This window comes from Sinocyclocheilus grahami, unplaced genomic scaffold, assembly GCF_001515645.1.
Source record: "Sinocyclocheilus grahami isolate Dianchi unplaced genomic scaffold, SAMN03320097.WGS_v1.1 scaffold368.1, whole genome shotgun sequence".
In the NCBI taxonomy this organism is placed as follows: domain Eukaryota; kingdom Metazoa; phylum Chordata; class Actinopteri; order Cypriniformes; family Cyprinidae; genus Sinocyclocheilus; species Sinocyclocheilus grahami.
The window spans coordinates 914,740-928,836 of NW_015505547.1; the positions used below are offsets into that span (position 1 = coordinate 914,740).

The 14,097-nt window shown below is 36.5% G+C and overlaps 2 protein-coding genes across 2 annotated transcripts in view; both read left to right on the plus strand.

Moving 5' to 3' along the window:
- Window positions 1–11,648, plus strand: part of LOC107549308 (immunoglobulin-like and fibronectin type III domain-containing protein 1) — a 19,984-nt gene extending 8,336 nt beyond the window's left edge. Inside the window, exons 18-39 of the mRNA XM_016230349.1 lie at window positions 331–510; window positions 669–721; window positions 2,626–2,755; window positions 2,862–2,885; window positions 3,012–3,057; window positions 3,209–3,395; window positions 3,494–3,607; window positions 3,689–3,857; window positions 4,069–4,341; window positions 4,807–5,478; window positions 5,579–5,703; window positions 6,104–6,245; window positions 6,600–6,893; window positions 7,224–7,520; window positions 7,632–7,811; window positions 7,950–8,078; window positions 8,200–8,508; window positions 8,623–8,708; window positions 8,829–9,021; window positions 9,272–9,568; window positions 11,193–11,519; window positions 11,644–11,648. Coding sequence (XP_016085835.1) covers window positions 331–510; window positions 669–721; window positions 2,626–2,755; window positions 2,862–2,885; window positions 3,012–3,057; window positions 3,209–3,395; window positions 3,494–3,607; window positions 3,689–3,857; window positions 4,069–4,341; window positions 4,807–5,478; window positions 5,579–5,703; window positions 6,104–6,245; window positions 6,600–6,893; window positions 7,224–7,520; window positions 7,632–7,811; window positions 7,950–8,078; window positions 8,200–8,508; window positions 8,623–8,708; window positions 8,829–9,021; window positions 9,272–9,568; window positions 11,193–11,519; window positions 11,644–11,648 — 4,232 coding nt within the window. The remainder of the gene's footprint in view (window positions 1–330; window positions 511–668; window positions 722–2,625; window positions 2,756–2,861; window positions 2,886–3,011; window positions 3,058–3,208; window positions 3,396–3,493; window positions 3,608–3,688; window positions 3,858–4,068; window positions 4,342–4,806; window positions 5,479–5,578; window positions 5,704–6,103; window positions 6,246–6,599; window positions 6,894–7,223; window positions 7,521–7,631; window positions 7,812–7,949; window positions 8,079–8,199; window positions 8,509–8,622; window positions 8,709–8,828; window positions 9,022–9,271; window positions 9,569–11,192; window positions 11,520–11,643) is intronic.
- Window positions 11,649–12,715: 1,067 nt separating this feature from the next.
- The window catches only part of LOC107549324 (probable serine/threonine-protein kinase kinX), a 9,662-nt gene continuing 8,280 nt past the window's right edge, over window positions 12,716–14,097 (plus strand). The window contains exon 1 of the mRNA XM_016230372.1: window positions 12,716–13,124. Coding sequence (XP_016085858.1) covers window positions 12,861–13,124 — 264 coding nt within the window. The 5' untranslated portion in view covers window positions 12,716–12,860. The remainder of the gene's footprint in view (window positions 13,125–14,097) is intronic.

A 14,097-nucleotide genomic window follows, 5' to 3' on the forward strand; every position in this document is an offset into this window, starting at 1 on the left:
CTTGAATTGAAATGGAATCCTCCGAAGGATGATGGTGGCTCAGAATTAACCAACTACATAATTGAGCGTCAACAGGTCGGGCAGAATACCTGGAAAAGGGTTGGGGATATTTCAGCTAACCATCTAACCTTCAGAGACAGAAACGTGTCTCTTGGTAAGAGGTACATCTATAGCATCTACGCTGAGAATCTTGAGGGCATCAGTGAAGCGATGGAGACTGAAAAAATCATGGCTGGCTCTTTAAGTAAACTTCTTAAGTGTTTACTGCTAAATGTGTCATATGAGAAGTACTGAAGTCATCTAATATTTATATCACCTATGTGTTGGCAGTGTTCCCTGGTCCACCAGGCACGCCAAAGGTGGTCAGTGCATTCAAAAACTGTATAAACCTAACATGGACCCCACCAGAGAAAGATGGAGGGAATAAAATCTTGGGCTACCAGCTAGAGAAACGCAAAACAGATACAAACCAGTGGGTGACTCTGAACCCAGTTAAGGACCCTATCCAAGGTATTTTTTTATATCAAACTCCACACTGAATGAAAGGCACTGACTTCCAGCTCTACTAAATGTTGAGTCTGAAAAACAACTGCTATGACAAATCAATAAATAACCATTAGCAAGCACCTAACCTCACAATACAACTAAGTGGTCTCTACCTCTTACAGATCTGAAATATGCAGTGAAGGATGTGTCAGTGGGGTCAGAGTATGAGTTCAGAGTAACAGCCATTAATATGTCTGGGCCTGGAGAACCCAGTGCTCCTTCTATGATGGTCTGCATTTTTTTCCAGATGAGAACCTTGAAATATACAATATTACACATTAATCTTTATTAGTAAATAATATAGAAAGCAATCTGAAAGCTATCAGTTTTCAGGTTCAACTTGTAGCCTATATGAGAAGATAACCAACCACAGACCTGATTCTAAGTATTGATGCATATTAAATATAGGATTCCAGATGGTATGTTGTGATGCTCAGATTGCACTAAAGTGTTTAAGATGCTATCAAATAATGTTAAAGTGCTTTCTTACATGTGATTGCCAAAGTCAGGCTGAATAAAATCGTTTTCTAAGAACTTAATGTAGCAAAGGTTCTGTAGTGCTCTACTAAAACACACTGATGTTTTAACCGTAGTATTCTGCTTGTATGTTGAGTGGCTTATCAGTGAAGGTGCTTTACTTTTTCACGTAAATAGTTATACAGCAGTTCTCCTCATATTCTGTTATTATAATAATTCAGTATGATTTGCTCTCCTAAGCTAAAGCATAATTGCACTTGTAGCACATCTCTGATAAATTGTGCTTGAGAGGTTTCAATTTGGCCCACTACTGTTTTATTGCAGAACAAAATGGAGAGACTGCAATAAATTGTGGGAGTCAAACACGGTTGTGTTGACAGAGCAAGTTAGCTACACGTGAAGGTGAGTTGCTTCTCCTTCCTTCTTCTTTCACTTCATTTTTTTCCAGATGAGAACCTTGAAATATACAATATTACACATTAATCTTTATTAGTAAATAATATAGAAAGCAATCTGAAAGCTAACAGTTTTCAGGTTTGACTTGTAGCCTGTATGTGAAGATACCCAACCACAGACCTGATTCTAAGTATTGATGCATATTAAATATAGGATTCCAGATGGTATGTTGTGATGCTCAGATTGCACTAAAGTGTTTAAGATGCTATCAAATAATGTTAAAGTGCTTTCTTACATATGATTGCCAAAGTCCGGCTGAATAAAATCGTTTTCTAAGAACTTAACGTAGCAAAGGTTCTGTAGTGCTCTACTAAAACACACTGATGTTTTAACCATAGTATTCTGCTTGTATGTTGAGTGACTTATCAGTGAAGGTGCTTTACTTTTTCACGTAAATAGTTATACAGCAGTTCTCCTCATATTCTGTTATTATAATAATTCAGTATGATTTGCTCTCCTAAGCTAAAGCATAATTGCACTTGTAGCACATCTCTGATAAATTTATGAGGTATGTGACCTATCAAAACCAGGGGTAAAATGCTTGTAAAATGATTGGTAAGGATCATGTACCTTATCATGGCGTTAAAAAGAATTTATGCCAGTCTTGTGTTACTTTACGTGCAAAATGTATAATATCACCTCCTAATATATCTTTATTGGTTCATTGGTTTAGTTACTGACTAGACATCAACACAGTAAAATGGTATTCTATATACATGTATATAGCACTTCCCATGTCGTTATGAAACATATTTCTACATAGGGCATATTGCTTGAATTTTACTATCTCGTGAAGAGATATTCACAAGGTGGCATGGGACAGGTGGCTGGTAGATAGTTTTTCATATTCTTTATTTACACATATCAGCCCTTTATCAGGGATAAGACCTTATAATGTTCTCAGTGACAATAACAAAAGTCTGTCTGTGTAACAAGAAAAATAAATGCACCTGGTAGAGTTAATCATATCTGTTTGCTATGGTGACACTTTATACTAATTTGTCACTGCATGGCATTCTTTTAAAATAACACACATCATAATTTTTCAGAACTTTTCTAACACACTATAGACAAACTGGAACAGTGCCTTTTTTTTAAATGTAATTTATTTATAATCTACCTGTGTTTTGTTTTTCTTTAACAACATTTGATATGGCTTTTGTTTCCGTTCTACAGATACCAAATGTAGATTCGGATCAAGCAGACACATACAAATGTTTTGCTATAAATCCATTTGGAAAGGCGGTTTGTACTGCTGCACTGAATGTCATTGAGGGTAGGAAATTCATAAAGTGCATTTGAATATATTGATCTATTACTGATTAAAATAAAAATGCTATATCACATATAGGCCTAAATCAATCTGTTTCTCTTCTTTTCAGTTGGGTTCAAGAAAAGAGCGCCAGGTATTTATGTAACTCAAAGATAATGACACCTCAAATGAAATAAAATGTATTGGAAAATCTTATGATTGTTAAAGAGCATTCAGAGTGTCAAAATAACTTTTAAAAATGTCTTTAAAAAAATGTCAGCCCCCAAAAGTGACCCTGATGAGTTCAGAAAAATGCTGAAGAAAACGTAACGTATCATTGCATCATATATTTACCTTCACCATACCTTTTATATGTTAGTATTTACTTGTATAGAGACATAGAAAACCATAATGATAGGACATTTCTAAGTAACCAAAACAAGCAGTCTGATCTGTAACCATACTAAATACATTTAGGGTTGGGAAGAGAAAAGAAAAACAATGGAATGAAGGAGAAATCGATCCGAGGTTCTGGGAGGTGTTACTAAGTGCACCCAGGAAAGATTATGAACGGATTTGTCAGGAATTTGGAGTCACCGACTTCAGGTGGATGCTGAGAAAACTTAACCAGAAGAAAAAGGAAAGAGAGGCAGAACAGTCAAAGGTCTTGTTTGCTTTGAGTATCATACTAATTTCTGCACCACTGTTTTTTATACACATACAGTATGAAAAATCTCCACTCTTGATTTTTCTGTCTTCAAGTATGTTGAGAAAATCCACAGCTTGAAACAGATCGAGGTAAAAATGGATGGCACAGCGGAATTTGAACTCGACATGAAATTAAAGGATCCTAACAGCAAAATCCTTCTCTTCAAAGTAAGTGCCCTCACTTAAATAGCCTCAGTGTCATCAACAATACTGCTTTGAGAGTAATGAACTTCAATTTACTATTACCAGGATGGGGAAATGCTTGACTATGGAGATGGAACTGATGAGGACACAAAACATAATATGCAGAAATTTGGTGAAACATACTTGTTCAGCATTAGAGATGTTGGCCCAGAAGATGCTGGGTTATATCAAGTGGATGTAGAGGAGGTGAACATGTTCTCAACTTCCCTAGTGTGTAAGTAGTTATAATATCAATGCTTTTTATGTTTGTTTGTTTGTTTGTTTAAGATATTAGAAGTAACTAATTATTATATTAAATGTCACAGTATTGCTATTAGGCAACATGCCTTATTTGAAGGTTAAAGAACAGGCTAGTGAAGTTGTGCAGTGAAAATTTGGTTTTTCATAAAATCCATAAATGTTCAAGAATTGTTTTGTGCCTCCAGTGCCTGATGTGGAGTTAAATACCACACTGAAAGACACTAAAGTAATTGAGGGGCAGGATGCGGTGTTTGAATGTGCCTTATCGGACCCTGTACCCCAAATCACCTGGTGTGCTAATGACATCTCTGTTGAGCATGGGGAAAAATATGACATTGCCGTGTCAGAAGACAAGCAAGTCCACAAACTAGCAGTGAAAAATTGTACAAAAGAGGACAAGGGAGTCTATACGGCTATTGCTGGGCTCAGGTCAAGCCAGGGGACTCTGGATGTGGAAGGTAAGTTGCTTTATTTTCTATTTAGGTGAATTGTGTTTACATGCACTTTAAATGCATATGCATACCGGTCAAATATTTGGAATGATTAAGATTTTTTTAATGTTTTTGGAAGACCAAGGCTGCATGTATTTGATCAAAAAGACACTATTGTAATAATAGTTCACAATTTTACTGTTTTGCATTGTATTTTCATCAAATAAATGCAGCCTTGATAAACATAACAGACTTCTTAATTATTCCAAACTTTTGACCACTAGTGTACATATATGGACCCTGGTGAAACAACACTTATTTCCAGGAATACACTAATTTATCACACTATGTTCAAAGTGGAGCCAAACAAAATCAAGCAGGCTTACCAGATGGAAACACAAAACACCCAAAATTGCCAATTTTACAATACTGAATTTTGTCTGATCACTGTATATCACTTATAGTATATACTGTAACTGATACTGATTTCAGATGATCCCAGTGCCCGCGGGAAAGATGATGGTGCAGATGAACTAGCCAGACGTTTAGCAGAAGAGAAAGCCAGACTGCAGAGGGAAAAGGACGAGGCGGCCAGGAGGGCACAGGCTGAAAAAGATGAAACAGCCAGGAAGGCCCAGGCTGAAAGAGATGAGGCAGCGAGGAAGGCCCAGGCTGAAAAAGATGAAGCGGCCAGGAGGGCCCAGTCTGAAAGAGATGAGGCAGCCAGAAGGGTTCAGGCCGAACAAGATGAGGTGGCTAGGAAGGCAAAGGCCGAGCGAGATGAGGCAGCCAGAAAAGCTTGGGAAGAACTAGATGAGGCGGCCAGGAGGGCCCAAGCTGAAAGAGATGAGGCGGCCTGTAGAGCCCAAGCTGAAAGAGATGAGGCAGCCAGGAAGGCCAAGGCCGAGAGAGAAGCTGCTGAAAGGATGGCAGCTATGGCAGCAGGAAAAGGCAGTGGAGGATCTAGCCTGGGAGATGTGAGTGAGGGTGATGGAACGGGGAAGAACGGAAAAGGAAGAAATGGTACCTTGGTAAATGGGTTAGGAGATGGGAGTGGAAGTCATGGAAAAGGTGATGGATTGGATTTAGATGGATCAGGTAGAGACGGGTCAGGTGACAAGAAGCGTACAAGAGTCGGTGAGCTGATTCCTAACAACATCATAGGTATGCGTTCATGTCTGAAATTCCACATTAATATAAAGTCACCTGTTTCTCAGTGCTGAAACAATGTAATCTGACATATTTCCTGTGCACTTTTATCCAGACCATGGAGTCCACTTCCTGAACGGGTTGTCAGATACTGCAGCCAATGTTGGAGAATCAGCAGAGTTGTCCTGCAAACTTAGCAGTGAAGATAGCAATGGATTATGGTACAAAGATGGAAAAAAGGTTATAATGTACAGAAATGTATTATATGTATCCATATTTGTCAACCAATTTCAGTATATATAATGTTATCTATTGTAATATATTTAAAATGTGATTATTCCTGTAAGAGGCCAAACTGAATTTTCTAATGAAGTCTGGAATAATGGCTGCTGAAAATTCAGCTTTGCCATTACAGGAATTAATCACATTTTACAAATCATATTCAATAGATTTTAAATTGTAATAATATTTCACAATATCACAGTTTTTACTGTTTATGTGTTCAAATAAATGCAACCTTAGTGAGCATCAAAGACAGTTTCAAAACATTTTTAAAAATCCTAGTTAATCTTAACTTTTGGCCGTTAGTGGATATATCATGCATTACAAAAATTAAATGCATTTTTTTCTTTTACATCAGTTGGAGTCAAAGGATGGAATTAAAATTGTCAAAGATGGGGCTTACCACAAACTAATCATCAATGACTGCCAAGAAAGAGATGCTGGAAAATATAAGTTTGAGGCAGAAGGACGTAAATCAGAGGCTGCACTAAATGTTAAGGGTAGGTGTGTTTTCTGCTTTTCTCTTTGCATGTCAACATAAAATTGGTAGTAAAATGCATTTAATTTTGTAGGAGCCATAATCGATTATTTACATTATTTGCCAGTGTAAGCTCTATGGTAGGGCAAAGGTATCAGGTGATTATAATAACCTTTTTTCAGATATTCTCTTTTGATGCTTCACTTCAAAATACGATGCTTTCTGTAAAATGTAATGTATTAACATCCGACCCATAAAAGAGGCATGCTGTGTGGTAGTTTATTCTTGCCTGTGAATAAACAAAACCTCTACTGTACCACCCAGCCCTGGTTTATAGTAAAGCAATTACAAATTTTCTTTCCTCTCATTTCTTCAGATCCACCCAAAATTGATGCAGATGCCTTGAGTAAATTCTCAGAGCCTGTTATTGTCAAAGCAGGAGAAAATGCTTCCTTCAAACTACCATTTTCAGGCAAAGAACCAATTAAGATTCAGTGGTTTAAAGAGAACGAAGAGTTGCTGGAGGGTCACGGTGTCAGGATTGAAAAGTCTTCCACTCATAGCCGTCTACTTCTTACTAAGTGTCAGCGCAAAGACACTGGAGAGATAAAAATCAAAATCAAGAATGAATTTGCCACTGTGGAGGCAACTTCCAAACTTACAGTACTTGGTATGTATTGCAAACTTAATATTAAGAAAATGTCTAAACTGCAAAAAATTATCTGTGAAAGCATATTTTAGAAGAATATTAAATCTACATATATCTATGCAACAGTCAAAGACATCTGTCTGTGTTTTATTTATAGCTGTAGCACACATCTCTTAGAATGCTATAGCTGTTTGCATGCTAATTAAAGAACCATCACTAAAAATATCAAAACTACAAAAGAACAAAAAATCTGAGATTAACTGATTTAACTGTTTGGTTGTTGGATGACTAATCAATGGTTCTACCTTTGTGACCCATCAGTACTCTATATATATTTTTTTGTTTTTCCAGACAGGCCAACTCCACCACAAGGACCTGTAGAAATCGTAGAAAGCTCCTTGTCTGCCATTGAGTTTAAATGGAGACCCCCAAAGAATGATGGTGGTTGTCCAGTGACTAATTACAACCTGGAGCGACAGCAGCTGGGACGGAACACCTGGACTAAAATCGGAGACATTCCTGGACAGCCTACCTACAGAGACACAAACATAGATCGTGGCCGAAAGTACTGTTACAGAATCCGGGCAAAAAACTTGGAGGGCTTCAGTGAAGTCTTGACAACTAATGATATTGCTGCTGGCACTTTGGGTGAGATTACTGATTTCTTTCTGTATTTTGATGTAGTAAATTATCAGTTGCTAGTTTTTAGAAAAGGAAGTGTGGTTTATACATAATAAAATGTGTTCTTTTTGTTCTCAGCATTCCCTGGCTCTCCTGCTCCTCCTAAAATAGTCAGTGCCTTTAAAGACTGCATTAACTTGGCCTGGCTTTCTCCCTCCAGCACTGGAGGGGGCAGTATCATTGGATATAATGTTGAAAAACGCAAAAAAGGTAGCAATTTTTGGAGTCAAGCAAACCCAAAAGATGATCCAATCCGAGGTATTAAATTAATTTATATATAATTTAAATAAAATATTAATTTAATAGAATTTTAATTAAAGTAGCTAAAGTAGCTAGAAAGTGTTTTTCTCTCATTTGAAATACAGCACAATTTTAATGTTTTCATTTCATATTTAGACAAAAAATATGCAGTAAAAGATGTAATCGAAGGTGTGGAGTATGAGTTCAGAGTGAGCGCTATTAACACATGCGGGCCTGGGGAACCAAGTGGGCCGTCTGAATGTGCAATTGCAAGGGACCCCAAAAGTAAGACATGCTCAACAAATTTATACTCAATACCACTCTATACTGAAATGGTGACTTGCCAGATAGAGTACACAAATATCTAGAATTTTTAAGCAAATATTTGTTATGTTACTTTCCCCAGAGCCTCCTGGTAAGGTTAAAGACCTCAAAATTACTGGATCGAGCTACACCAGTCTATCTCTTTCCTGGACTAAACCTAAGGAAGTCAAAGGTGAGGAAGATGAAGCAAAAGGCTATTTTGTGGAAATCAGACCCACAGATCAACTTGAGTGGAGCCGTTGCAATACAAACGCAGTGATTCAGACTTCCTTCACTGCTGTGGGATTGAAGTCAATGGTCATGTATTGGGTTAGAGTGATCGCTGTCAATGAAGGAGGAGAGGGGCTTCCACAGAGCTTTGACAATTACATCATTGCCATGCCTCCTCCAGGTAAAGAATCTTGGGGGGGTTTTGTGTTGTTGTTGTTGTTGTTTTGAATATCTTTGACTTTTAGCTTTAAATTTCACACAAAGATAAATTAATCTGGCTCTTTTTATTTTTTAGTAAAGCCAAAGTTCACTGACAAAAAAATGAAAAGTTTCATGGTTGTTAAAGCTGGAAACACTGTTCGTGTCAGTGTCAGTTTTGAGGTAGGGTATCAAAATATATCTTATTTTACCAAAAGCATATTCACACGTGACAAAATATTAACACTCCTTTTGTATAATACTGTATATCAGGACTGAGTATTTGTTTTATTTTATCCACAGGCCTCTCCTTTACCAGACATAACATGGCTAAAGAATGGTGTTCCTGTAGCCAAACATGTGACAATTACTAATTTTGAAAAAGGTTCTCAGCTATTTATTTACACCTCAGAGCAGTCTGACACTGGCATTTATACTGTCAATGTGAAGAATATGGTGGGCCAGGACACCTTCACTATTGAAATAAGAGTCACTGGTAACCAAACTCCTTAAATTTCTTACCTAAATCTTAACTAATGTTAAGGACATGTCATTTTAGTAATATTTCTAAATAGTACTTAATATTTTTTTAAATGGCAACAATATATCAAATTAATGTAAAAAATAAAAATACATTTAATTTTTATGTGAATATCAAAACCCATGGTATGGTTCTAATGCTACTATATATAGTATAGAATAATATAGTGATTCTATATGCGTATTTGTTTATTTTTCATCTCCAGATGATCCCAAGCCTCCAGGTCCTGTAGAACTGGAACAGCATATCCAAGGCACTGTGACTCTGTCATGGACTCCTTCTCCCGATGAGAAACGAGACAACCATCTGCACTACATGGTGATGAAGCGGGACTCTGTCAAGCAAACATGGCTTACACTGGTTGACTGCTTGTTCAACAACAAATTCACAGTCATTAACATCTTGCCAGGAAGAGAGTACTATTTCAGAGTGTTTGCCAAGAATGATATAGGCCTCTCAGAGCCTTCAGTGTCTCCAGTATGGGGAACCACCAAAAAAAGAGGTTTGTGGATGATTTTATTGAGTTTTTTGTTTAGTTTATTTAAAATATATTTTTAAAAAATCATATTTATATTTTCCAGTATTCTAAATGTTTAATGTAAAATTAATTAATTATATATATATATATACTATTATATATGCTACTATATATAGTATAGAATAATATAGTGATTCTATATGCGTATTTGTTTATTTTTCATCTCCAGATGATCCCAAGCCTCCAGGTCCTGTAGAACTGGAACAGCATATCCAAGGCACTGTGACTCTGTCATGGACTCCTTCTCCCGATGAGAAACGAGACAACCATCTGCACTACATGGTGATGAAGCGGGACTCTGTCAAGCAAACATGGCTTACACTGGTTGACTGCTTGTTCAACAACAAATTCACAGTCATTAACATCTTGCCAGGAAGAGAGTACTATTTCAGAGTGTTTGCCAAGAATGATATAGGCCTCTCAGAGCCCTCAGTGTCTCCAGTATGGGGAACCACCAAAAAAAGAGGTTTGTGGATGATTTTATTGAGTTTTTTGTTTAGTTTATTTAAAATATATTTTAAAAAAATCATATTTATATTTTCCAGTATTCTAAATGTTTAATGTAAAATTAATTAATTATATATATATATACTATTATATATTTACTAATTGCCTAAAAATTTAAATTCTTTCATCATTTACTCACCCTCGGGTTGTTCAAACCTGTAGTTTCTTTCTTCTGTTGAACTCAAAAGAAGATATGTTGGTAATGCTGATAAACAACAGTTGATGTTAGCCATTGACTTTCATAGTATGGAGAAAAAAAAATACTATGGAAGTCAATGGCTACCATCAACTGTATGATTGCCAGCATTCTTCAAAATATCTTCTTTTGTGTTCAACAGAGGGAAGAAACTCATGCAGTTTTGGAACAAGTCAAGGATTGTCAATGGATTTTTCATTTTTGGTCCAACTATCCCTTTTTGACAGCATTGCCTCTGGGACATTTAAATGTAAAATATATTCATATAAATTTCAATCTAAAATCTTGTTAGTGATGAAAAATAATCCATAGTATCATTATGAACCAAAACAAATTACGTTTGGACAATCAATGGTCTCGACTGCATTACAACCAGCAGTGCAGTGGTCTAGGCTACTTGCCATTTAACAGACACCTTTTCCCAAAGCAATTTACAGAACACTAATTGCAGTGAGTCCCTTGGAGAAGTCAGAGATAAGTGTCTTGCTCAAGGGCACAGTGATGATAGAAGATCTATGAAACTCTATTTATGGGTCACCCTTAACCAGGTTTATACTTCTGGGATTTGTGATGCTGTCCCTGACACATCACCACTAAACTATTTCCTCCTTGTTCTGAAAATGTTGTTCCTATAAGGTTGACTGCTGCAGTACAGTACATGGTGGCCTATTACAGTAGCTCTGGATAATTGTTTTGCAAGTGATGGTGCGCACTTCATATGCTTCATAAATTGCTCACAGCCCTCCAGCTTATATTGTACCTTCACTTGGGCATTATAACCCAGATGCACAAACAGATAATTGTGATGCATAATGTGAGGTGACCAAAAATGGACACTACTACAACTAAATAATCACTTTTTTGCCATTTTTTCATCTCTTTCAGAAAAATTCACATATAGCATGCCTGTATCAAAGACCCTCGACTTCCAGGCAGCCCCGAAATTTATTGTTCCTTTGAAACTTCACGCTGCTCCGCCAGGTTATGAGTGCTATATGAGCTGTGCTGTGACGGGCAACCCAACCCCACATATTACCTGGTACCATAATAATGTCAGCCTCAACACAAACCCCAACTACTACATCACAAACGTGTGTGGTGTTTGTTCACTGCTCATCCTGAGGGTTGGACCCAAAGACATGGGAGAGTACAAGGTTGTAGCCGAAAGCCCCCTTGGTCATGATGAGTGCTCCACCAAACTTATAGTCAAAGGTATATCTTCTATTTTAATATTAATTAACATATTTTGGTTAATGTTTTAGATATGAGGTTTATCATTCATATGATTTTAACTTTTAGGCAACAACTACTACTTTTCAGTTTTCTTGTTTTACAGAGTAAAGAAACTTCAAACAACACAGTCTGTGATCATATTTCTTGAAAGTGAAATAAATGTAATAGTTGATGTGATCTTAAATAAAAAATAAAATAAAAAGAAGGAAGAAATAAAAATATATCTCAACATATATGTATTGAATGATCTGTCTGTCAGTCTGTCTGTCTATCTATGTATCAGCTAAGAAGAATCATGTTTCATTTCTTTAGAAGCATCAGGTTACCTTGAGTTGTCTCAAAAACTAAAAGACGTCTGTGACAATAGTGTATAAAGTCACAGCAGTCTAGATGTCAGGCAAAGATATAGCCATTAGTTATGGTTACATTCAATAAAACTCTATTGATAGCCAGATGCAAAGTTTCATAACATTCATCATTGTAAAATGAAAGAAGTTTGGACCCACCAAGACTCCTGGAGCCAAATAAATAGTGCAATGTAATTCTCATCCTTGAACGGCCTAACCAAAGTCTTCATATCTCTGCTGAAAATCTGAAGAGAGATTTCATCAACCAGTCTGAAAGTTTTAGAGAGTCTGCAAAATAGAGTAAGAGAAATCAAATTAAACTGCACAATGTTCTTAATATTTAAGCTAATTATTTTATAATATAGAGGCCTACTGACCAGATCTAAGGATCAGTATCAGGATAGATAGATAGATAGATAGATAGATAGATAGATAGATAGATAGATAGATAGATAGATAGATAGATAGATAGATTGATTGATTGATTGATTGATTGATTGATTGATTGATTGATAGATAGATCGATAGATAGATAGATAGATAAATTGATAGATAGATATTACCATCAGTATCAGGATAGAGTATATACATTTTATGTTACAAGTATACAACATAAAAACAAAAAGTAAAAAAATAAATATGAAAATGAGATGCATTTTCCCATCAGTATCAGGATAGATAGAGTATATACATGATAGATAGATAGATAGATAGATAGATAGATAGATAGATAGATCTGAAAAACTGAAACATTGGGTAAGTTTGTACGTGCCGCACAGCGCCATGAAATTGAGACCGCCTCTCAGTGCACAACGCCCCCTACTCACGCTCCTCGTGCTTGAAAGTTCTCTTTTGATTATTCCCCTTCGTTGTGGCCCAATACCGCGTTGAGGTCTGGTAGTAGAGAGCTAACCAAATCACCAAGTAAGGGGGAGTGTTACGGTCTACAGTGCAGATCATCCGCGAAGCCAAGATGACCAAACGCAAAGGAAAAAGTACCAATAAACAGGACGACAGTTTGCTGCTCTTGGAGACGCCATCCGTAACACCACCGAGGGGATTTAAAGAATATGCAGTCCCTGCCATTGTTTTCTTTATTTTCGCTGTCGGGGGATCAACGGCAGTCTGGTTCTGCAGCCAGCAGCAGCAAACCATCGACAGTCTAACAGAGACAGTCAATGCAATGCAACTTAGGATAACCAAGTTCCAACAGCAGTTGGGAATGGGTAATGCACAGGTATTCGATTTTGAAATACACTTGAATAATTAACAAGTTATAAAAATTGCATTTTTGTTGTTACAAGTACTTTTAAATAAAATAATCCACTTCGTTACTTTTACGCACAAGAAAACACACTGTGTGCGCATTGGAACATTGTGTACTAAGCACATTCTTGATCAAGTTTATATATTATGGTGAACATTTTGAATTATTTGTAATTTGATTGTAAAAAAAAATACATAATGGTAACGGGTCTGAATGTATGCCTCATGTGCCCTTTGAATATTCCTTTCGCTGAATTGTGTCACGTTGCTCCCAGGCCATTTATAGTCTGTTCGGAGGAGGATCGTGTTTCCTTTTGCCAGGCTGGCTTGTTTAAAGGACATTATGCAAATGATATCCTAACCAACATGTAAAAGTAAATATATAAATAAACACGTAAATTACTCTTTCATTTAAAAGGCAGTCAGCACCGCATTAGTGATCAGAATGTAATGTATTAAAGTAACCCTTTCATTTAAAAATGTCAAACAATTTTCATTTCTCTGATGGTGATTTGTAGAACTGTAGTAGCCTATTAAATGTTGTCATTCACATTAATAATAGTCTTGTCAACTCTACATCCAATAAAACAGTACACCATCATGCCATTAGCTTTGGCTTTAAATTTCTCACTGTCAAAAAATATAGCATAAATAATGTTACTGTAAAATATTGAATCCTTTAGTATAAGTAGTACTCTAAATTCATCAAATGTTATTTGAATTTGAATTAAAAGAAGTGCCACTATTTTAAACGTCAGTGGTTTTACAGCAACTTAAACTCAATAGGCCCTTTGTGGAAAACACTCTAGGAAATCTTTCCAGGACATTTGCTGTGAGGGCTTAATCGTTACCACATGGTGTTGTTGGGTAAAATGCTTTTGCTCTGTAAGTTTCATTTCAAAACCATGATGTTTTAAAATGCCATTGGTGTTGGTCTGGGGGGG